The sequence below is a fragment of the Monodelphis domestica genome, chromosome 3, assembly GCF_027887165.1.
Source record: "Monodelphis domestica isolate mMonDom1 chromosome 3, mMonDom1.pri, whole genome shotgun sequence".
In the NCBI taxonomy this organism is placed as follows: Eukaryota; Metazoa; Chordata; class Mammalia; order Didelphimorphia; family Didelphidae; genus Monodelphis; species Monodelphis domestica.
In genome coordinates this window covers 272,396,183-272,421,426 of record NC_077229.1, presented here as the reverse complement: position 1 = coordinate 272,421,426, position 25,244 = coordinate 272,396,183, and the positions used below count along the sequence as shown (strand labels likewise).

Genomic DNA, 25,244 nt, shown 5'->3' with positions numbered 1-25,244 from the left:
TTTAACATTTTTAACCATAATTTGGATAAAGGTATAGATGGTATGTGCAAATGACAGAAAGCATGGTATAGCAGCTGAATGGAAGAGTCAGGATGCAAAAAGACCATGACAATCTAGAAAAATGAACTAATCTAATTAGACAAATTTTGACAACAATAAACATAGTCTTACATAGCTTTGTAACTTCATGGATTTACAAAATGGAGAAGGCGAATCTAGCTAGCAGTTCATCTGAAAAAGATCTGGAGTTTTGTGGGCTCCAAACTCAGAAAGAATCAAGAGTATAATATGGTACCCAAGAAAATTAAGACTGCATGAAGTCAAGCATAATGTCCAAGACAAGGAGCTGACTGTCTCTGTATTTTGCCATGATCACGAAAAATCCTGTTGGAATTCTCAATGCCTCTTTTTAGGAAGGGTAAGATAAGCCAGGTAGAATCCAGACTGGGGTATTCAGGATGATGAAAGGCCTTGAGATCATGTTGCAAGATGTTGGAAAGAGCTAGAGATGAAATAGCTTACGAGATTACTTAAGAGGCTCATGATAATTATTTTCAAGTATTTGAAATGTGGTCATGGGGAAGTGGTATCAGACTTATTTTGCTTAGGTCCAAATGGTAGAAGTAGGAGCAATGGGTAACCTTAGCAAAGGTGAAGATTTGGGCTTGATGTAATAATAAAAAAATTCTAACAATTAGAGATGTGCCAAACTGGATTAGGTTGCTTTGGGAGACATTATAAGTCTTAGAGCTGAAAGGGTATAATCATCATTTCATGTGCTGTGTCTGGTGTTCTTTTTTTCAAGAAAGTATTCATTTAGATGGTGTCTGAGATCTCTTAAGAGATTTTGTATGATTCTCTTAGGTCCCATTCTAGGAAATAATTCTGGGGTAATTTGATTGTCATGGAACTAAACAAGTAAATTAATTTAGGTAAGATTGTCATATTTATTATATTAGCCCAGGCTATTCATGGGCAATTACTATTTTTCCAATTGTTTAGGTCTGACTTTATTTGTGTGAAAAATGTTTTGTAACTGTGTTCATATTGCTGCTGGGTTTATTTTCATAAGTATACTCCTATGTATTTTATATTATCTATAGCTGTTTTAAATGCAATTTCCTTCTCTATCTTTTGCTATTTAACTTTGTTGGTGGTAAATAGAAATACTGTTGATTTTTCTGGAGTTTCTTTTAGATTTCAAGGCTTGTCCCCTTTCAGTCCTGCAGTTAAATGTTATTCCAGATCACAAGAAGATAGCTTTCCTGGTATAGGCATATTCCTTTACTGTATCAAGTTAAGGAAACAGTATATAGAAAAATTAAAGGAAATCTTTCCATTCATGGAAGTGAGAGTTTGTAAGAGATATACTTCTAATATAATAATAAATAGCTAGTATTTATATGTACTGCTTAAAGGTTTGCAAAGACCTAACATATATTATTTCATTTAATCTTCACAACAGCCTTGGGATATAGGTGCTATTATTGTTCACACTTTACAGGTGAAGAAATTGAGGCCAAGAGAGGTTAAGTGACTTTCCCAGAGTTACACAGATGCTAAACATCTGAGGGAGGATTTGAATTTAGGTCCCCTTAACCCCAAGTCAAATGCTTTATCCATTGTGCCACAGACTTTCCTTAGCATAAACCAAATCACTTTGTTTACAAATAATAAACTTAGTACATTACTTTACAAATAAAGCATTAAGTAACTTGCCCCAACTTTAATAAATTAAGACTTGTCAGTCTTCTTATACATTTTTCTGAACAAATATCCAAAGGGCTACATAATATGACACAGGGGGATATTAAGTCGTCTTAAATACTGGAGACTTGCGAGCGCTGCCCTCAAATTTTATCAAGACAGTGGCCTTATCCCAGTTGGCTATGTCCTTCTAAAGCTTCGTGCAGTCTGAGGACTGGAATCATAAAGCTGAGAGAAGAAAGGTTTAAAAAGACAATCTGAATTCTATATCCATCCTTTAGCAATCTCTAAAAATTAGTGAGAGGTGCAAAAGGTTCTGTAAAATGGACCATCAGAAGGCTCCCTGAGAATTCACTGACAGATGAGAAAATATCCCTTTGGCAGGTTAGAAGCTGCAGGAGTGAATTCTCTGGGCATAATGCAGAGGACACAAGACTTCAGTCTCTCAAACCTCACTTGCTATCTTTTGTTTAGCAAATAGATACACAACTTTTTACTCTTTTCAATTAGTCACAAAGAGTCCTACAATGAGCCTTTTCTAGATTACAGTTTTACAGGAGGCTCAAAAGAGAAAAGAAAACATTACCTGAAGTGTACGTCTTCCCTACAATCTGCAAAGATAAAGCCAGAGGTTTCACAAGGTTCTTGTTCCTGGACAGCTCCTGAGTTCCACTTAAATTAACAGCAGAATTAGCTGGACTGAGGACTGGTGAATCTTTAAAAAGAAAGAAGTTTTCTCACTAATAATATTTAAAATACAATTTAAAACAATACTTAACTCGCAAAATAAATCACATTAATAAAACCTAATAATGGCTAGGCTGTTGTGGGGAAAGTGCATGCATGTATTTGCTGGTGGCAATGTAAATTATCATAGTCTTTTGGGGAAGTTACCTAACATATGCAAATAGATATGTAATAAAACCTGCCTTACTTTTGAGCCCACTACTGGGAATACAGCTTAAGGAATTAAATATTTTTTTAAAAAGATCTAAAAGAGATACAAAGTTACTTAGACTGTGCTAGTATATATGCAGATGCATATACTCATATATACATAAATATAATATAATATAAATATATACATAGCAAAAAAACCTGGAAATGACCTAAAGGTCTAGGAGATGGGGAATGGAAAATACATCAACATGATTGAAAAATAGGCTGACAAGTAAGAACTTTTAAGAATCTTAAGTAATAAAGAAAATGAAGGAAAAAGAAAGAAATATTTATATAGTACCTACTATGTGCCATGCACTGTGTTGGTGCTTTTATAAGTATTATCTCAACTTCTCCTTAAAATAATCTTGCAAAGTATGTCCTATTATTATCCCCATTTTATAGTTGGAGAAACTGAGAAAAACAGATATTAAGTGACTGGCCCAGGAGCACATAGCTAATAAATATTTTAGGTCACACAGGAACTTAAGTCTTCCTAACTCTCCCAGTTCTCTATTCAATGGCCCAATAGCGGCCACTTACAAAAGAGCAATGTGAAATAATACCAAGTGAAAGTGAATTAGGCATACAGTATACATACTGAAGAGCAGCTAGGTGGTGCAGTGGATAGGACACTGAGGCTGGAGTCAGGATGATCTGAGTTAGTTCATAGCTGGCCTCAGATACTTACTAGGTATGTGATCCTGAGCAAGACACTTAACCCCTATTTGCCTTAGTTCCTTATCTGTAAAATGGGGCCACACTGGAAAAGGAAATGACAATCTACTCCAGTATCTTTGCTAAGAATATAAGAGAAAGGGGGCAGCAAGATGGCTCAGTATATAGAAAGCCAGGTGGTCCTGGATTCAAATCTGACCTCAGACACTTTCAAGCTTTCGGGCCCTGGGCAAGTCACTTATCCCCAATTGTCTAGCCCTTATTGCTCTTTTGCCCTGGAATCAATATACTCAGTATCAATTCTAAGATGGAAAGTAAGGACTTAAAAAGAAAAAAGAAAACAAGTCAAACATAGCTGAATGACTGAACAAGAACAAATACATTCTGAAGATAATATTTCATATATACATTTACCTTACTTACTACCTATTTTTATTTTATCCACAAATGACTTTTAGTTAATCATGTTCTATATAAGACAATTGTACTTGGGAAGCCAAATAAATACATGTTATACCTTGGTCTCAGGCATCTGAAGTCCTATGCTTTCTTAAAGTTTCCTTTATTAATCAAAAATAGGCAAAAAAAAAAGCCTTAGAAAAATGCTTATATTGGGAATCTGAATATTATGTATTCAATTGTTTAAATTGAAATTGCCAAATTGGATGACTTTAACTTCTTGCTATAGATAGTACAGGAATTAAAGGACACACACACACACACACACAGTGGAGGCAGGGCCAAAATGATGGAATAAAAATTCCTGTCTGAGCTCTTCCAAATTCCCCTTCCAACAATTTTACAATAACATTTCAAGACAAATTCTAGAGCAGCAGAATCAACAAAAGGACAACGTGAAATAAATCTCTGAGACAACTTAGAAGGTCAGCAAGGAAGATCTGTCTGCCTGGTAATGAGAATGAGTAGAATCTAGCATGGGCCATTTCTGACAAACCAGCATCAAACTTTCAGGGTTCTTAAAATGGCGGCAGTGGCTTCTGGAGCTCTCAGCCCACAGACAGAAAGGGAGTTGGACAAATGGTCAGAAGAAGAAGAAGAAGAAGAAGAAATCAAATTAATAAAACTGAATAATGGCTAGGCTACTGGGGGGAAAGTACACTCAGATATTTGCTGGTGGTAATGTAAATTATCAGTCTTTTTGGGAAATTGTCTAACATATGAACCCTTTGCCAGCATAGGGTAGAGGACTCCATTGCATTGCCATACATGGTTCGAGGTTGCAGTCTCAGATGAGAAAGGGCACTAGCACCAGAAGTGTATGGCCATGGGGAAATGGGGTCCATGATCACAATTTTGGGACAAAAAAGTGTGCTTGTGGTGGCTCAAAGGTCAGGAGAGCAGTGACCACATTTTTCCTTAAATCATACCAATTTGAAAGGACAAAAAACTTATAGACCTCCCTGCCACCCCCTGAACTAACTCTGAAAACAACTGTACAAAAAAACCTGAAGTTTGGGACAATGTTTCCCTCTACTCCAGAAGGAGAGACCAACTTCACGAATAAAGTAAAATGTCAAGAAATAGGCTAGAAAAATGGGCAAACAACAATGTTCCTAACCACATAAAGTTACTATGGTGACATGTAAGACCAAACCACAAACTCAGAAGACAACATCAAAGCCAAAACAGCTATAGCCAAAGCCTCAAAGAAAAATGCAATTTGTTCTCAGGCCTAAAAAGAATCCCTAAAGGGGTTCAAAAATGATTTTAAAGGTCAAATAAGTGGGCAGCAAGTTGAATCAACAATAAAAGCACAAGGCCTTAAGTCAGGAAGACCTTATTTCAAATCTAGTCTCAAACACGTTCTAGCTATATGACCCTAGGCAAGTCACTTAACCTTATGTGTCTCAATTTCTTCAATTGTAAAATGTGCTGGAAAGGGAAATGACATACCACTATTTTATTTGCCATGATTGAAAACAACCTGAAAAAAAAAATTTTAAAGAGAGGTAAAGGAAAAATTAGGAAAAGAAATTAAAATGATGCAAGAAAATCACTAAAAAAAGGGCAATATCTTGATAAAGGAGGCATAAAAGATACTGAAAAAATAACAGCTTAAAAACAGAATAGGTCAAATGGTAAGCTGGCACAAAAAACCATTGATGGGAACTCCTTAAAAGGTAGAATTGGCCAAATGGGAAAAGATATGAAAAAATTTACCAAAAAAAAGAACTTAAAAAGTAGGATTGGCTAGATCCAAAAGCTCCATAAATAAAACAAAGCTTTAAAAATTATAATTTTGTAACTGGAAGCTAATGACTCTATGAGACATCGAGAAAAATAAGACAAAATCAAAAGAATGAAAAAATAGAAGAAAACATGAAATATTTAATTAGAAAAGCAACTAACCTGGGAAATAGTTTGAGGAGATAACAAAGTTATTGGATTAACTGGAAGCTATGATCAAAAAAGTAGTCTGGACATTATATTTCAATAAATAATCAAGGAAAACTACCCTGATGTCCTAGAACCAAAGGGTTAAAATTGAATGTATTAGAAATTTAGAAAGAATCTACTGATCTGAAAGTCTTCCCAAAATTCACAGGAATGTTATAGTTAAATTTTCTAGGACAAGGAGAAAATACTTCACATATCCAGAAAGAAACAATAGGAGCCATAATCAGGATAACACAGGATTTAGCAGCTTCTACACTAAAGGATTAGAGGACTTTGAATATGATATTCCAGGAAGCAAAGGAACTAAGATTACAACCAACCAACCAAACAAACAAACAAAAAAACCACTTACTTAGGAAAAATGAGTATGTCTCCAGGGGAAAGAATAGATATTTAATGAAATGGAGGACTTTCAAGCATTTTGAGATCTCAGGAGGGATTGATGTCTTCTTTCATTTCTATTTTACCCTTTGGCTCTCCCAAGTAATTTGAACACTTTATGATTATTTTAAAAAGAAATTCTCTGCCTCTTTCTACTGTAAATCTTGAAATTTCTCAGACTTGTGAATGTTAAAAATTTCCACATTGGGGAATTCTCAATTGGAACAATTCCCTACTGGGAACATTCCACATTTGGATGTGAGAACTCTACTTGGATCAGAAATAGGAGGGCCTCTGCTCCACCTGTACTTGGGACTGCTTTGGGGGAGAGAACTCCTTGCTAAACAATGAAAGTACTTAGACCCATACTTATAATGAGGCAAGGAGTTCTTTGAGCCATGCCTGTTTTTAGAATTGATACAATGGGATGCTAGGTATCTATAAAGGTCGGGCAACTTGTAAACTTGCCAGGAGCAAAGAGGTGAAAACTTATTCAGAGGTTTTCTCTTGAGGGGATTAGTCGACTCAGCTGTGTTTTCTCTGGTTCAGACTTACTCAGAGATTTTCTCCTAAAGGGATTAGTCGACCCAGCAGTGTTTTTAGAATGGGTTGTCCTTTGGAAAACATCTACAGTGATTGGTAGATGGAAGAACTTAGGGGAGGTGACATAGGAGAAAACCCCCTATATAAGAAAAGAGAATCCTTTTGGAGGACCTCTGATGAGGATCGCTTGGGAAGAATCTCTTGAGAGAGGCTCTGGAGAAGGGAAGCTCTTGGAGGACAATCTCTAAAGAGGTCTCGCTGGAGCTCCTCTGAGGGGACTCTGTCCCTCTGGAGGCTCTTGAGAGAGGCCCTTTGAAACACTCTCTGGCTGGAAGGCTCTTTGAGGAAACTCTGTCACTAGAATCCTTGCTTAGACAGACCTTGTGGTGAGTGATAAAAGACTGACTGACTGATCTCTCTCTCTTAAGACTCAGGTCTAGGCCATGTTGGCTTAAGCCCCTTCATACTTATTTCCTTTTTCTTTCTCTCTCTCTTTCTTTGATTACTCATTGTATTATTAATTAAATTCTCTATAAAACCCAGTTGACTTGGGCATATTCATGATTGGGAATATATTCCCTGGTGACCACCTTATATTTGATTTAAAAACCAAGACACTGTAGTGAAACATATTTTCTGCGGTCAAATTTACTCACCCACTCTTATATCTAGCATAATTTGTATCTTCCACCATTCTAACTCACTACAGTTTATACCCTTAACTCTTTTAACTACTATAATTTATGACCCTCAACTATTTTAATTCTCACAGTTTATGGCTTTAACTATTTTAACTATTACACTACTGGATTTAATTTGTATTAAACAAAAATGTTGGTATGGATAATTTCATTTGCATGAATTTATTTTATATTCTATGACTTTGCTAAATTTGTTTCATTTGAGTTTAGCTGACTCTAAGGTTTTCTAAATAAGCCATCATATCATTTCCAAAAAACAATAATTTTTTTCTTCTTTACCTATGCATAATCCCTCAATATATTTTTCTTTTCCTATCACTATAATTAGCAACTCTAGCACTGTATCAAACAGAAGAAACAACCATGTGTTAAATGACAACATCCATTCTCAATCTACTCCATTCTTACTGTATACTTAGTTTTAGATATATATTATTTATCATTAAGCAAAATCCACTTATCTCAATATTTTCTTGTATTTCTAATAGAAATGGCAGTTATGTTTTATCAAAAAGTCTTTTTCTACAACTATGAATAAAATAATAGGATTTTTGTGGTTCTTTTTATTAATATGGTCATTTTTATTTATAGTTTTTCTAATATCAAACCACTGCTGGTAAAAATTCAACCTACTCATACTATATTATCTTTATGACAGATATGTTGTTTTAGCTTCTTTACTAATATTTCCAATAAAAATTTTGCATCCTTATATTAGGGATATTGCTGTACACTTTTTTTTTCTGGTTTCAGTATCAAGATCATATTTGTATCGTGTAAGGAACTTGACAAGATCCCTTCTTTTGCTATTTTGGCAAACTGTGTAATACTGAAATGCATTGTTCTTTATTTGATAGAATTTACCTATGAATCCATCTGATAATGGGGTATCTTGTTTGGGAATTCATTTTTTTGTTCAATTATTTTTTGAGGGAAGATTAAGTTATTTCATTCCTCTATTTCTGTTACTCTATTTTATATTTTTAAAGATATTCACCAATTTTACTTACATTAGGTTTATTTTCATAAAGATGGGCAAAAACAGATTCTAATAATGTCCTTTATTTCCCCACTTGTGAATTTTTTCATTTTTTTATCTTGGCAACTTGGTTTTCTTCTTGTTGCTTTGGAATTAAAAAAAAAAACCCTAGGTATTAAAAAAATCTGTTTATGTTTGGTTAATCTATTCCTTCCATGATTTTCAAGACTTTTATTCTGGTATTTAAATAAGGTGTTTACAATTTTTTTGGTTTTTTAGATTTTTAGTTGCATGCCCAATTCAAGACAGTTCACTTAAACATTTTTTTTATTAACACTTACTTTCTATCTTAGAATTAATACTAGGTATTGGTTCTAAGGCAAAAGAGCAGTAAGGGCTAGGCAATGGGGGTTAAGAGCCTTGTCCAGAGTCACACAGCTAGGAAGTATCTGAGGTCAAATTTGAATCCAGGACCTCCCATCTCTAGGTCTGGCTCTCAATCCACTGAGCTACCTAGCTTCCCTAACAGTTCACTTTTGAAACAGCACTCATTTCTTGTCTAAGGCAGGCCAAGGAGAGATAAAGACTGTTGTGCTGATGGAATTTTCAAGGTTAAGCATACACCCCAAAGTCTCTGACTTTGATGCAGCTGCCAAACTTGTCCATCTAGCACAGGAAATAAGCCAATGGATATTGAAGGTCTCCAAAGTGACTACTAGTCCATAGAAAATATATTAAAGTTCTTTGAAGTTTATTGAGAAAAAGTCCACTAAAATAATAGTTTTGCTTCTGATGCTATATATCAGAAACAATTTTTAAAATTATTTTTATGCCTAAAATATTTAGCTACTTCTTCCCAGGAGAGAGATGTTCATCTATTCTTACCAGGAAATCTGAGGAGCTTTTGTAGTACCAAATTTTTTGCACTGTAGATAGTAAGGCATCATTAAATGATCCTCTAGTGGCTTATGGAGTACTCTTCACACTACAGCTGTTTCCTTCCTCCTCCATACTTCACAGTGGGAACTTTGGATGGGAGGACAAATGAGGAGGTGGTTACAGGAACTGACAAGATGTTGCTGTGGCAAAGAAGTACAAGGCTCAAGCCCAAGCTCAGAGCAGGGGGATGATACTGGTGTCAACATGACTCCTTCCTAGGACTGATGCCAAGTCCTCTCATCCTGCACTACACTGGGCTGGCTGAAGCCAAAAATTATCAGAAGAGCCAGCCAACAATTAGAGTTGAGACTGGAGAGAGTGCCAATCCTCATGAGATTTAGTTCTCACTACATCCTAAAATTCTACACTATAGGATGAACTGAAATAATTAGTCCATAGTTTCTTTTTCTTCACCTAATGACTGGTCTTGCCAGATGAATGAACTGAATTTCCTGAACAACCTGTTGTTTGCTCTCTTTTGCTCCATCTAAGAAAGTGTAACCACAGGGAACTAAATACTCATATTATGCATTTTCTAGAACTCTTAGGTTTGGATTGAGCCTTTAGGAGGCAACATTCAGAGTAAAGGAGAATGACAGACCTGCAGCTGGTTTGTAGATGTTTATTTCTTATTATTATTGTTCATTGTGTTAAAGTAATTTGTTGTTGTTCAATTGTGTCCAACTCTTTTTTACCCTATTGGGGTTTTCTTGGCAAAGATGGTGGAATGGTTTGCCCTTTCCTTCTCCAGTTCATTTTACAGATAAAGAAAGTGAGGCAAACAGGGTGAAGTGACTTGCCCTGAGTCATACAACTAGGGTTACATTTGAACTCAGGTCTTCCTGATTTCAGGCTCTGAACTCTATCCAAAGGGTCACCTAGCTTCCCTATTCTAATTAATATGTATTTTTTATTTGTTTATTAATTCTATGCTAAAAGTAGAATCAACTCTATACAGTAACCAAGTATGCTTGTCTGTTTTTATGGTGGACAATTACATTATGTCAAGATCACATTACCTAGAATTAATTGTAATATAGTTGGTTTTGAAAGAAGGTTTGGTTTTATATGTAGGTGAGGTATTGAGCTTTGACTTAGTTAAAGTCCACCAAGACCCTTAAAATTTTTTTAAAGAAATTTTAAAAAACAACAAAGCTTTTTTTTTTCTGTTTTTACTAACAACTTTAAGACAGAAGGTAAAGGGCTAGGAAAATGGGATTAAATTACTTTCCCAGGGTCACACAGCTAGGAAGTATTTGAGGTCACATTTGAATCCAGGTCCCCTCTATTTCAGGTCTGGCATTCTATCCACCATGCCACTTAGCTATACCACCCATAATCCTCTGACATCATCAGAAACATCCTTTAGGGACAGAAAGATGGAGCTGGGGAAAATGACACACAGAGAATCACAGTAAACGCAACCTTTATTCATCACTTCTGCCCAATGAGACATGGGCATACTACCAAGGTGAAGGTGAGGACTCCCTAGAAAGCAGATCTTTAAAATGAAATCAGAATCAGAGATTGGATGTCAATGCCAACAGATGGCCAAATTTGAGAGAGTTCATGTATCTACCTATATAAACATTTAACATAACCAGGGACTAATTTTAAGCTTTTCTGAAAGAATAGAATCTAATAAGTATAGACACAGACTTTCATAACAGTAGAATAGTCTCATTCATCATAGAACTTGCATCCCAAATGTGAAAGATTTGTGACTTTACTGATGGAGCAACAACATGAATATGGCAAACCTAAACCTTTCTACACCTTCTAGTCACAAAGAATTGACTGAAACTCAGGCAGAAGAGAAGTTACTTGCCTATGGCCACAATTAATAAAGAGAAGAGGATCTTCTCTACAAAAGAACCTAACAAATCTAGAACACTATCTACTATACAACCTTCCTGGGTATGGCCAGAACTATATAAAAATGTAATTGAGAAATATTTAACAAAATAAATGAAAAAACAATAGATAATGTTAATATGTTGTTTCTTAAGTCAATATGCAGCCCACAAAGATTCTTACAAATGGTTTAATGGTTTCATTTTTATTTGAGTTTGATACCACTACACTATATCATGCTCGCTCTCTCTCTCTCTCTTTATAAAACTTTTAAATGAGTTTGTTACAATAGTTCATGAAAGTTGGCTCTAGAAATTCAATTGCTATTTTTCAGGCTACTAGGAAACAACTTAAACTGTTTTGTTAGTGTATCTAATGAGTTAATATGGCATCTGTATTTCTCTAGTTAATTGATCAAATGTGATCAATTAAAAAAAATCCAAATATAGAAGTTTATGAAATGAGTTCACATTTAATGTAAAACTCATCAGTACACACACACACATATTATGGAAAAAGAGGGGTAAAAATGGGCTATGGCTTTGATCAGCAAAATCATATAAGTATTTATGCATTTGTACCAAGTGGTTATCTGCTACTCTTCAGAGAACCATTTCTTTACAGGGAGATGCTCAACCTGTGGGAGCAGGGAGCTGTCCAATAGAATTTAATTTAGGTGGAGCTATAAAGGGAAGCCTTGAGGTCTTATTCCTAAATATAAAAGCACAGAAATGCCTTCCTTGATTCTGAATTTTATCAGCAGTTTTGAACTTTGTAAAATTTTAATTTCCAGATTTTTTTCTAACCTCATCCTAGACAACCTCTTTTAATCTGTACTTCTAACTGCACACATCTGATGATGGTACAAACTATAATACCAGGATATGGGACAAATCAATTTAAATTGATTTAGCATTGATATATAACAATGTCATTGGTCTTCATGAGACTCACCCAATTTTCCAATTTCTCTTCATGATATAGTTCACTAGATAGATCACTATATGTATTATATTGCTCTCTCTCTCTCTCACACACACACACACACACACACACACATACACACACACACACAGACACACTAGTATAACAGTAGGGAACTTTGACATCCTTTTCAATCTTTCCAAATGTACCTTTTTCTTTTCTGTTCTCAATTCTCAAGTTATTCTAACATCCACATTTATCTGAGCTATCATTTACTACTTTTATCATTTGAACTATTACAATCTATTTCACTCTTTTCTAGATTCTCTTTCCTTCAATTATTTATAAATAAAACTGTTCTAATGCTCCAGGGAAAATTTTGGAGTCTCAGAGTTAAAAGGGATTTCAAAGGTTATCAAATTAAATCATGCTTAAATTAGAGTCTGGAGGGGGGGGTCTAGAATTGTGATTTCCATTATCGTAGAACTTGGTGAGAAAACCCTCTAACAATAAAGACTGGAAACTATTCTATAAGAAAGTTGCCTGGGGCATTGAGAATTTAGGTGACTTGCACAGGTAGAATTACAAAGTTAACTTGTGGCAGATGTGGAGTTTGAACCCAGTTCTTTACAATTCTCAGCCCTCTATTCACTGTGCAACAGTGCTTCAAAATAGGAATACCCTCAACAATGTTCTCATCCAATGGTCACCTGGCCCACACCTACACATTTATTTTGCATCATGTCATACTACAATAAAGTCTTTTAGCTAAAATCACAAGGAAATGAGTCATTCTGCATAAAGGAGTTTTCCAGGTAGCTAAGAATCTAATCCTATACTTTAATTATTACACACATATATAATATATAAAATGTGCATTTGCATATGCATCCAAATGTATACATATACTGGCCATTTATGCTTTAAACACACACACAGTCCTGGGGTTCCCTCTGCCTGGGTTGATGAGAGTTCACATTTCTCCAGTACTTTTAAGCATTATAAAACATTGTGAAATAACTTAATGTAAGAATCATCTCCATTTTATAGATGAAGGAACAAATTAAGAGACTGGTCTATCCATGATTATAAAGCTAGAAGTAAAAGAAATATCCACCCCATTCCTACTGGCACACATTGAATACCATCTTTTGGTCTGCTAAAACTTCTATGTCCATTTCTCAAGTTGATCTAGTATTAGAATGCTGCTAGGTTTAAAATACATTGTTGGATCTTATATCATAGTTTCAGGGCAAAGAATACTCCCAGGGACAAATTTCGGAATCAGGGAGATTTGGGGCAAAATTGAGAAAATAAAATAATTTATTGCACTATATTTTTTCACATAATATTTTAGTTAAACTTTCTTATTGATTATTTTGAAAGAGATTATATTACTAACATGGAAAAGACTCTCATAGGATCTCTATTCATGTAACATGGCATACAGGGGGGTATACAGAACACAATTTGAGGAACATTTTTCTGTTGTTTAAAATTAACCACTTTTAAATTATCTCCTATTACACACTTGTACAGTTGATTATTTAAATCTTTTAATTACTTACCTCCTCATTATCTTGTAGATGCTAACATCAGTTCTATAATACTTTAATAGTACATTTTAAACTTTAAAAGTAAATTCTTTCAATAATTAGCCTGGGCCTATAGACACAAATATTGTATGTTTGAAGTTGCTAGGTACTTTCTTACTAGTTTCTCAAGTGTCTCAGGATTCAAATCCTCCCTCCCTATCTTTATTCTATTATTTCCAGTTTGAAGATCATTCCTCTTCAAAATAGAAGGGATTGTATGATGATTAATTGTGAACACTTGGCTACTCTCAGCAATGCAATGATCTGGGACAATTCTGAAAGACTTAGGATGGGGAATGCCATCCACCTCCAGAGAAAGAACTGTTGAGAGTCAGTTAAAAGTACACTATCTTTTATATTAGATTATTTACAGTTTTATTTTCGGGTTTTGGTTTTGTATGAGTGTGCTCTTACAACAGTGACAAATATGGAAGTGTATTTTGCATGATAATAAAAATTAAATTAAATTTTAAAGTAGAAGGGGCATTTATAAAGGACTTAATTACTGGGTGGATATCTTTATCTCACATCTGACTATTTGGCAACAACCCACTGGTTGGTCTCTCTGATTCAAGTCTCTTTCCACTTTAGTTCATCCTCTAAACAATGGTCAAATTAATCTTGTATTATCCTGTTATTGAATAAACCCCAGTGGCTCTTCATCACATCTAAGACCAAATATAAAATTTTCTATTTATCCCCTTCTTACCTTTCTCGTCTCTTATATTTTGCTAACTTCTCAAATACTCTACAATGCAGTGACAAATGGCTTCTACACAAGAACATTTTATTTTCTGTTTTAGTATATATAGCACATATAGCTGTCAAAATGAGAACAACATTTTATCTTCAGATTCCAGGGCATTTTTACTGGCTGTCCCACATGCCTGGAATGCTCTCCCTCCTGGCTTTCTTCGAATCCCAACTTAGTTCTGCACTTTCTATAAAACCCCTTTCCTGATCCCCTTTTAATGCCAATGAAATTATCTCCAATTTACCTTGTATTTTTGTTGTTTGTCTCTCCCCTTAGACTGTGAGATCCTCCAGAGTGAGTACTGTCTTTTGCCTTTCTTTGTATCTCCTACATTTTTCACAGTGCCTAGCACATAGTAGGCACTTAAAATATGCTGCTGGCTGGTATATATAAAGGTAACTTTGTCTTACATAGTTAACCAGTCTGAAACTAAATAACACATTCCTACCTGATTCTTTATCCCATTCCTCACAGAAGCTATTCCATAGTTTTTATTCACTTCTCAAACTGTCCTCTCTGTCCACTCTCTATCAACTAAGGACCTTGTCTCTTAACTGAAAAAAGGGGGGTGATTTGATATATCTTCTCCCATTTTCATCTCAAAATTGACATCATTATCCACCACTTTCTCTTCCTTTCCCCTAGTCTCTCATAACAAAGTTATCTTTCTCTTTGCCAAGTTCAAATCATCTCCACATCACCTTGATCCTATCACCTCCTGTGTTCCCTAGTAGATTGCACCCTCAATTATTCCCCCTCTCTTGAACCTTCAGTCCTTTCCCTATCAACTGGATCCTTTCCTATTGCTTTCAAACATTTTGAACTTCCCTCCATCCTTAAAAAAAACACCCAACTACCCTATCCTTCAAGCTATCATGACTTTCAACTTTATCACACAGTTTTACTCTCTCTAAAGTAATTAGTGATTTTTTAGTTGTCAAATATGATGTCTTTTCTTAGCCTTAATCCTTCAAAGACCTATTTGGTGTATTTGACACTGTTTGACTACTCCCACTGCCAGGATACTCTCTCCTCTTTAGATTTTCATGACACTACTCTCTCCTGCTTTACTGCCTACTTGTGTGACCATCATTCCTCAGTCTTCTTTTCTGGTTCATCATCCATATCACACCTGGTGTTCTACAAGGTTCTGTACCAGTTCCTCTTCTTTTTTCCTTTAATATTCTATTTCTTAGTAACCTTATTAGTTTGCAAGTGCTTAACTATCAATTCTGTTGAGGTGACTCTTGGATACATTGAGCTCCATTCCCTCTTCCCCTGAGCTTCAGCCCCACGTCACCATCTTATTGAATGTTTCAAACCTAATGTTTCAGAAAAACCTTAACATATTTAAAACTGAATTCATTGGGGAAGGGGGTAGCTAAGTGGCTCAGTGGATAGAAAGCCAGGCTTGGAGAAAGGAGGTTCTGGATTTGAATTTAATCCAAGACACTTCCAAGCTGTGTGACCCTGGGCAAGTCCCTTGTTGCCTAGCTGTTACAAATTTTCTTCCTTAGAACAAATATTGGTTCTAAGATAGAAGGTAAGGGTTTAAAAAAAACCTTGAATTCATCATCTTCCCATTAAGCCTTTCAATTTTCCTTATCTTCTAGACTTTCAGTCTACAAGGTTGGTCATCTTAGCATTATTCTGGACTCCTGACTTTGGATTCCTCTCACTTCTTCATCTCAAATAACCAATTAGTTGTTAAATATGGAACATCTCTTGCTTCTGTTTCTATCTTTCTACTCTCAGCTACTATCTTAGTTGAGTATCTCATCATCCTTCACTTAGACTACTGAAATAGATTTCTAGCTACTTTTTTCTGCCTCATCTTTCCTTGTTGTTGAGTTGTTTTCAGTTGTATCCAATTCCTCATGACCCCATCTTGGATTTTCTTGGCAAAGAAAAAAAAGTGATTTGACATTTCCTTTTCCAGCTCATTTTACAGATGATGAAACTGGGCCAGAGTTCAGTGACTTGCCCAGGGTTATAGAACTGGTGTCTTCCTGACTTCAGTAATCTATCCATTGCACCACCTACTACCCATATAGTCTATCCTACATACAGTTGCCAAAGTAATTTTTCTTAACTAAAGATCTGATCATGTGACCCCTCTACTAAAAAAAATCCAATTCCTGAATGCCTCTAAACTAAAATATAAACTCTCTTATTGGCTTTTGAGCCCCAAACAACTTGACCCCAACTTTTTTCCTAGATTTGTTGGACATTACTCTTCTTCCTTCTTTCTGGGATTCAGACAAACTGGTCTTTTCTCCATTCCACACCTTGAGAATTCCATCTCTGTATCTTTGTACTGGCTATCCTCCATTTCCTTGAATACACTCACTCCCTCCTTATTTTCTATTAACAGAATCCCTCTCTTCCTTTAAGATGTAGCATAGACATTCTCTTCAGTATTTATGTATATACTTACATGTATTCACTTTATATTTTATGCTATATGTATTTTTATATGTCTTTGTTTTCTCATACTGGAATAGTAAGCTCAGTGCAAGCAGACATTATTTCATTCTTTGTATTTGTAAAAAGTAGATAGTGCACTAGACCTGGAGTTAGGAAAACCTAAATTCAAATCTGGCCTCAGGCACTAGCTGTATGACCCTGGGTAAATCTCTTAAACTCTTTGCCTCAGAGTCCTACACTACAAAATGGGAACATAAATAATAGCATCTAAACTATATCAAATTGTTTACCATCTCAGAAGGAGGGAGAAATTTTGGAATGCAAAAGAACAAAAAGCAATTGTTTTAAAAAGAAGCAACAAACTGTTTCTACATGTAATTGAAAAAAAAAAAGGACCTGAATAGCATCTACCCCCCAAGATTGTTGTGAGGATCAAAATGTTAGCTTAGCACAGTGCCTGGCACATAGTAGGCACTTAATAACCTGCTGTTTGATTACTGCCCTATTTATATACCCCACCACTCGAATTATGTTTTTCTAATTTGGAAAATTTGTAGAATCACAGATCTCATACTAGAAGGTATCTTAAAGATCATCAAGTTCAGCCCCTCCTTCCTTTTTAAAGATAAGGAAACAGGTTGATGCTGGTTAAGAGACTGGGTCAAGGTCAGACAAGTGGTAATTGCTAGAGAAAGAATTCCTATAAGGTCTTCTGATTCCAAATAGAATATTCTCTCCACAGAATGACACCTTTCCTCAATGATGAGGCAAAAACCATGCTCTATGACCTACTAACCATGAAGACTAAACATACAAGAAAAGATTTCAGTATGGAAATCTGATAACACTTATAGCTCAATTATAGTGGCATTTAATGATTTCTGTGACCATTGGGACTTGAAATTAATGTAAGTAAAATGGATATTTTTACACTCAAGTGAGGCATTGTGGTGATAAGCTATGAAAAGCGGTCATCTTGAAGGTAAGTGAGGAGCAGATGAGTTTTTTTCCTTCTTTCAGCTTCTTGAAAAGGTAGTGTAACACAGAAGAAATAGTATCAGATGTGTTACTCTTTTCTTACTGCTGAAAGCACCACTATCTTTCCAGTCACCAAGGTTCATGCCCTTGAAGTCTTCCCAAAGTCATTCTAGACTTTTTCCTCTTCTTCATCTCATCTTTGGGGAGTTTATGTTTATATATATATATATATATACATATATATATATATATACACACACATATATATATAATTTATTTTTTGTTTTCTAATATATGTAAATAATCTGTCCCATCCCTACATCCATAGAATATAATTAAGCTCTTTGAGTGCAAGGACAATTTCATCTAGGTTGCATTACCAGCACCTAACACTATTTTTTTTAGATCTGGATGGATCTCTCTAAATTTCAGTTTTCAAATCTATAAAATGTCTTCCAAAGTCCCTTCTCACTTTAAATCTTAGGATCCTGCAATTGCTTCCTAGGAGCCTGCCACTACTTTCTTTCTTCTTCCCCAACCATCTCTGGGCTTAGTAGAGGGTGCTTGCCCAATCTCAAACCAAGCCAGACCCAGGACCCCAGGAGTCTTCTATAGAAGCATTTACAGGGGTCTGAATCTTGAAGGATATAGTCAACTTCACATACATAAAGATTATTTCAAGTTCAGAGTCTGTATTCTAGACTTCTGACCCTGATAATCCTTTAAAAACAAACTATTCCTGTTATTGGTCACAAAGGGAGCCCATAAGAGTGAGAGTATGGCTCACTTACATACCTATCACTGGCTAGAAAAAAAAATAATGCAGACTTCTTACTTCTCTCCTGTTTCAGAGGGACTAGTACTTTTTCTCCTTTTCTAGGCTGACTCCTCTATCTTGCTCCCAGGATGTTCCACTTCCTCCAGAATTCTGTTGCCATCAATTACCACCTCAGTTCCGGCCATCCCCCCCCCCCTCTAACCTTTACACCATAGTCTATAGATTTTCAATAAGGTCTTGTGCTACTGAAGCATCTTTATATCTATCTCTTGTATAAATTTCTTAATCTTTTGTGATTGATGCATGAGATAAGATTGTATTGCAGGATTTCATCTCCATTTGGGAATTTCTGTAATTCCAAAATAATTCTGTTTCTCAATGTAAGGGTAAAGAGGTAATATAAGGGTTAAAAAAGGTAAAGGGAAGGTACTTAACCCATTAGTGAGACTTTGAGTTGAATTAATAGCTCCAGAGTGATTTGGGAAATATGAACTTGGTTTTATAAATACTTTTATATAATTATTTCAATAAAACTGGTTTCCTTTTAATTTTATATATTTGATTTTATAGATTTAAAAATATTCTGAGGTTCAGAGGTTTCATCTGACTGCCAAAGGAATATAATAAAAATTAAGAACTCCTGCTATAGAGACTACATGTGTTACAACATTATATCAACATATTTATCAATCATTCCTTTAATTCCCACTGGAAGTAAAAAAAAACAAAACACAAACTTTTTGTTGCTGTGTGGATGTTATACGGTCTAAACTCGCTCCACCATTTAAGAATATTCTTATTGATATCTTTCATTTTTATATTACTAGCATTTCCCTCATTTCCCTCCTCCACAGAGTCATCCTTCATAATAGTTATTTTTAAAAGAAAAGTTAAAAATTGAGCAAAACCAATAAACACATCAAAAAAACTGACATAATATTTAGAATTGTCTATCTGTGGATCACCATCTCTATAAAGGAGCTAGAGAAGTGTCTTCTTATATCTGTTCTTGGGACTTAAGCTTGAACTTGATACTTTCAATAACAATGTTTTTGTCTTTGTTCTTTTTACATTGTTGTTAAAAAAAAAACAAAATAAAATAAAACGAAGGTGATTTATTTTTTTAACCCTTATCTTCTAGTTTAGAATTGATATTAAGTATTGGTTAAAAGGCAGAAGAATGGAAGGGCTAGGCATTTGGGGCTAAGTGACTTGCCCAGGGTCACAAAGCTAGGAAGTGTCTGAGGCCAGATTTGAACCCAGGATTTACTGTCTCCAGGCCTGGCTCTTTATCCACTGAGTCACCCAGCTGCCCCTCATCACCATTTAACAAACAAGTTTCTAAGTTTTTCTTTTTACATGACAGTAATCTCCCAATGTATTTTTCTCCTCAAACACCCTTCTCCCATCAGCTTTTTAACCCTACCTTGTAACAAAGAAAAATAAATATGCAAAACTAACCAACAAAGTAAGCAAGTCTGCAAGTAGATATAACATTTTAAACATAGTGTCTCATCTGTAAGGTAGAAGAAGCTATGTGTGTTCTATACAGTTCCAAAATTGTATATTGCAATCTGAATTCAGTTGCCTTTTAGTATATTTTTTTACATCATTGTATTCTATATATGAATATGTGTGTATGTATCTAGGTGGAAGGGAGAGGGGAGAGAAAGAGAGAGGGGGAGAGAGAGAGAAAGAGGAAGAGAGAGAGAGTGGGGAGAGAGAAAGAAAGGGAGAAAGGCAGAGAGAGGGGGAGGGAAAGAGAGAGGGAGAGAAAGGAGAGAGTTCTGTTTCTTCACTTCAAATGTCTTCCAGTATTTCTCTGAATTCTTCATATTTGTCATTTCTAACAACAGAATAGTTTTCATACGCAATAATTTGTCAGTAATCTCTTCATTTCTTTATTTTCAACTATCACCTCTATTCAAATGATTATAAGTCTGACATGTAAAACCCAGTGGAATTGCTCATTGGCTCTGGGAGGGGGGTAGGAAGAGGAAAAGGAAAGAACATGAATCATATAACCATGGAAAGATATTCTAAATTAATCAATTAAATAAAAATTTTAAATAAAATTATTATAAATCTGTATCTAAACTCTGTATTCTTTCCTGAGTTCCAGCCCTACATTTTAAAATATTGGACATTTTCATATAGATGTTCTAAGGCACCTCAAAGTTATGTCCAGTGCCATACTTTTCCTTCTTGATACTTTCCAGTTGTTGCCACTGATATCACTATTTCCCCAAACACCCATATTTGAAATTTTTGTATTCTTTTAAATTTGATACCTATTGTGTTATATACCACTTGTTTCTTCTCATTTATCTACCAAATATAACCAATTGTCAAGTCTTGTAAATTCCATATTCAGAATATACTTCTTATACTTGTTTCCTATTTTCTACTACTTCTGCCACCATACTAACGGCATTCTTTATTACCTCTCTCCAACATGAACTTCTGAAATAGTCTTTTAAATGAGCCTACTGCTGTCTCTCCTCTTCCAATCCATTATCAAATCTTAAAAGTACTATATAAGTATGAGGTATTATTATCTCATCCTAACATAGATCTCCAATTTTATCTGCTGTCCTTTTTCCTGCTCTATTCACCAGCTAAATCATCCTAGAGCATTCATTGCTCTACAAATAAATCCCCTGCTTTCCTGTGTCCATAACTTTATTTATGCCATTCCCTATCTCTAGAATCCTACCTTCATGCATTCCTTTGTCTTAATCTTACCCACCCTTCCAGTCCCATCTCAATTGCGGCCCGCCTTGTTCCCACTAAACTCTGAACTCTCCAAATGGAAATAATCTTCCCTTTCTCAGAAATTTCCTATTTATATGTGTTTAAAACTATTTTTGTAGTCAATTGTATATCTGTTGTTATCTACGGTCAGGTCTAGAAGCTCCATGGTTAGAACCTTGCCTTCTCTGTGCTTGTGTTGCCTGGTATTTAGTTCAGAGCCTTGTATGTAGTAGGTCATAGTAAATGATTCTTGAATTGAACATCCTAATGATGATATTGAGTGATTGGTTATCATCTATATATTAAAAAACAGCACTCACTTATCAATAAGTTAATAATCACCTAAAACAGAAGGTGACAGCCTAGAGGACTGAAAAGAGAACTAGACAGGTAATTAGTACTCATTGTACACTACTGAATTGGATGAACCCTCAAAAAAGAATATTATTCTATGCTTAGGTTGTTTGCTCACCTGGCAACATCTGTCCCAATAATTTAAAAATTCTACTTGCAATTTTATAATCATATATTGAATTTATAATTTTAAGTTATACAAAGCATGTTCATTCTGTGATTTTTAATTATAGTTTTACTTGTAAAATAAAATATGTTGGCTTAGTAAACTTATACTTCAATCCTTAACAATACTAGAAAATTTTTCTTGTAAATTATAATATTGTTTCCTTAATCAAACTGAATTTTAAGGTGGACATATGCTATTCCTGAAAGTGGAAATGATAAGACTATTTCTAAAAATCTTGTTGGTTACAATCTGAATTAGCAAACGGAAATGGATTAGAAGTCAGTGAAAAGAAAGCCATATACAAAGGATAAAAGGAAAGCAGTAGACAATGCATAAAATATATACATAGAATTATGTATAAACACTTGGAAAGTGGACTCAAGAATAAAAAACTGTGTAAATAATAGTTTGTTTTTTTTCTGAAACAGAATGCAATGTGTGATCCAAACCACTCCCTCTGAGGAACCTTGACCACAAACCATGGCTAAATGCAAATTTGTTTAAACATTGTGTTCCCCTAGCTGATTAGGAGTATAATCTCCTAAGAAAGGATGAAGCTTGCTATCTCAGGCAAGGTGCCTCTGTAAACAAACACTGACTGATGAGAAGATATCCCTGTTGAGGAACTGGAATGCTAATGTTCAATTCTGATAATCTCCTACTTCCTAGCATCTGTAAGAACCAAAAAATTACAATTTAAGTATCCAGGAGCCCATATAAAAATTATGGAACTTCAATTTCTAGCTTTCTTTTTCTTAAACCCTTAGTAACAATTCTACGGCAAAAGGGTCAGGGCTCGGCAAACAGGGTGAAGTAACTTTCTCAGGGTCACAAAGCTAGGAAGTGTCCAAGACTTGATTTGAATGTGGATCCTCTGGACTCTAGATCTAGTGCTCTAGTCACTGAGTCATCTATCTGCCCCCAAAAGGCTCATTTTCAAGAAGTCTTCCTTCCAAGCAAGTTTTCTAGGCTGATCCTGAATTATTTTTAACAGCTAATTTCCCCTAAATTGAACTGACTACATTTGTACATTGTTGGGATGCTGGATAGCAGCTAGGTAGAGCAATGATCAGAATGCTAACTTGGGAGTCTCAAAGATCTAAGTTCAAAGCCAGCCGCAGACACTCAGTAACTGGATCATTCTGGGCAAGTCATTTATTCTCTCAGCCTCAGTTTCCCCATATGTAAAATGAGGACAACAGCACCTACCTTACAAGATTGTTATGATGATCAATGGGAAAATATATGTAGAATGCTTTACAAATTTTAAAGTGCCATATAAATGCTCCTATTATTGGAAAGTATAGGAAAATTTGTATTGGGAATAGCTCCTTGTATTTAACAATTAAGTCTCTTAGCCTTTATTACTTTTCAGGTCATTTTATCCCCACCATTGGGGTCTTCCTGATCTTAAGAAGATTCAGGACTTTTTGCTAATTTCCTAAAGGTCTCATCTTAACTCTCTTTACTCAGGGTAAGACACCTCTCCAAGACAGTTTTTCTAAGCATAATTAAAACTATGCAATTATTTATTTTTTTTAGTATGCCACTTTTATTTTTTGTATGATCATTAGTTCGTAGATCTAGAGTTGAAAGGGAATTCACAAGCCATCTAGTCTCACCCATTCATTTTAGAGAAGAGGAGAATGAGGCCTAAGGAAAATAAGTGAATTGTCCAGGGTCACATAGGCAATAAGACAAGGGTAGAATTTGAACCCAAATCCTCAAATACCAGAGTGAATGTTCTTTTCATTCCATCTTTTTTTCTCTTTGACTGGACCTGTAATTTATTTTGTGTAGGGCATTCCCAGTTTTAAAAAAATTCCTTCCACTAACATAGTTGTTTGTTGTTCAGTAGTTTCATTCATGTCTAAATCTTCATGATCTCATTCAGGGTGTTGGTAATTTTGGTGTGGTTTGTCATTTCCTTCTCCAATTCATTTTACAGATGAGGAAACTGAGGTAAAGAGGATTAAGTGACTTGTCAAGATCACACATCTAGTGAGCATCTAAGACCAGATTTGAACTTGAGATGATGAGTCTTCCTGACTCCAGGCCTGACACTATTCAGGGAGCCACTTGGCTGCCTCCCCTGCCCATTAACATCAATTGACACCTTATCTGCCATTTACAGTCCTGAGAGATAGGAAGTATGTCAAAGACAAGGCTTTGATCTAGGTCTTCCAGTTCTGAAGGCCAGCTCACTATCTACTGGCCCACAATGACACTTTTCGCATATCTCTGAATTATCAGCACTATGACTTAAAAATTCCATTTCTTGACCCCCAAATCTAATAGCATGGAGCAGAAGACAGAATCAAGGCAGTCACTAAAGCTAAGGTTCTAGGGCAGCCATCTGGGTCAGCATTTATTGTGTGTGGAGGAATAAGCATTTTAAAATGCTAATATTAATATTCTACTTCTCATTCTTCTAGGTTCCAAGCCACCCAATGTTCTCTCTTTTTCAGTCCAAAGACCTGCTCTCTCTCCTACTCTGCTTGGACTTACTAAAAAGAGACACCTCTTCAGAACAGTTTCAAAATTAAAAAAAATTTTTAAACCTTCACCTTCCATCTTGGAATCAATACTGTGTATTTGTTCCAAGGCAGAAGAGTGGTAAGGCCTGGGCAATGGGGGTTAAATGACTTGCCCAGGGTCACACAGCTGGGAAGTGGCTGAGACCAGATTTGAACCTAGGATCTCCCATCTTTAGGCCTGGATCTCAATCCACTAAGCTACCTAGGTGCCCCTCAAAATTAAGTTTTCTTAACTAACGTGGCATTAAAAGTTAAAACAAAAATCCATTTCAGAAATCCTCAAGAGCAGATCCTAGAGATGGAATCATTGAGAAAAAAATAGTCATTGTAGCTGTTTGCCAGCATATATTTAATTAAGTGATCTTATATTTATCAAGAGCTTTTAAAATGTAACCTCTGTGGGAAAACCAAACCCAGAAATAATCTGAAAAAACTCCATCCCTTGCTCTCTGGGCAGGATGACACTGATAAGACATAAGTTATTCTTTTCTTAAAAAGATTCCAAGAATGAGATTCCAAAATATTCCTATGTAACAAATACTAGTAAAAAAAAAACTTCATGAGAAACTTCTTTTATAAAGCTCAGCTTTCTTATGTATAGTTTATAAATCGGGGGTCCTTTCTGATTATTAAAAAATAATCCTTATTTTCTGTCTTAGTAATAAATCTAAGACAGAAGGAAAAGGGCTAGGCAAACAGTTAAGTGACTTGCCCAGAGATGGGGATGTCTCTAAATCTGCATCTTGAGTTCCTTTGGAGCTACTGCAGTTCTGCTTTGCCCTAAAGCTCAGTACTTTCTTTGGCATAGGCATACCATGTTGGACAGTATGTATGT

The 25,244-nt window shown here is 35.3% G+C and overlaps 1 protein-coding gene across 7 annotated transcripts in view; it reads right to left on the bottom strand.

Annotated features, from left to right (window-relative positions):
* Positions 1-25,244, bottom strand: part of GREB1L (GREB1 like retinoic acid receptor coactivator) — a 350,508-nt gene that overhangs the window by 92,954 nt on the left and 232,310 nt on the right. For all 7 annotated transcript variants that reach the window (XM_056823781.1, XM_016431665.2, XM_016431666.2 and 4 more), the window contains one exon: positions 2,294-2,422. In XM_056823781.1, coding sequence (XP_056679759.1) covers positions 2,294-2,422 — 129 coding nt within the window. The remainder of the gene's footprint in view (positions 1-2,293; positions 2,423-25,244) is intronic.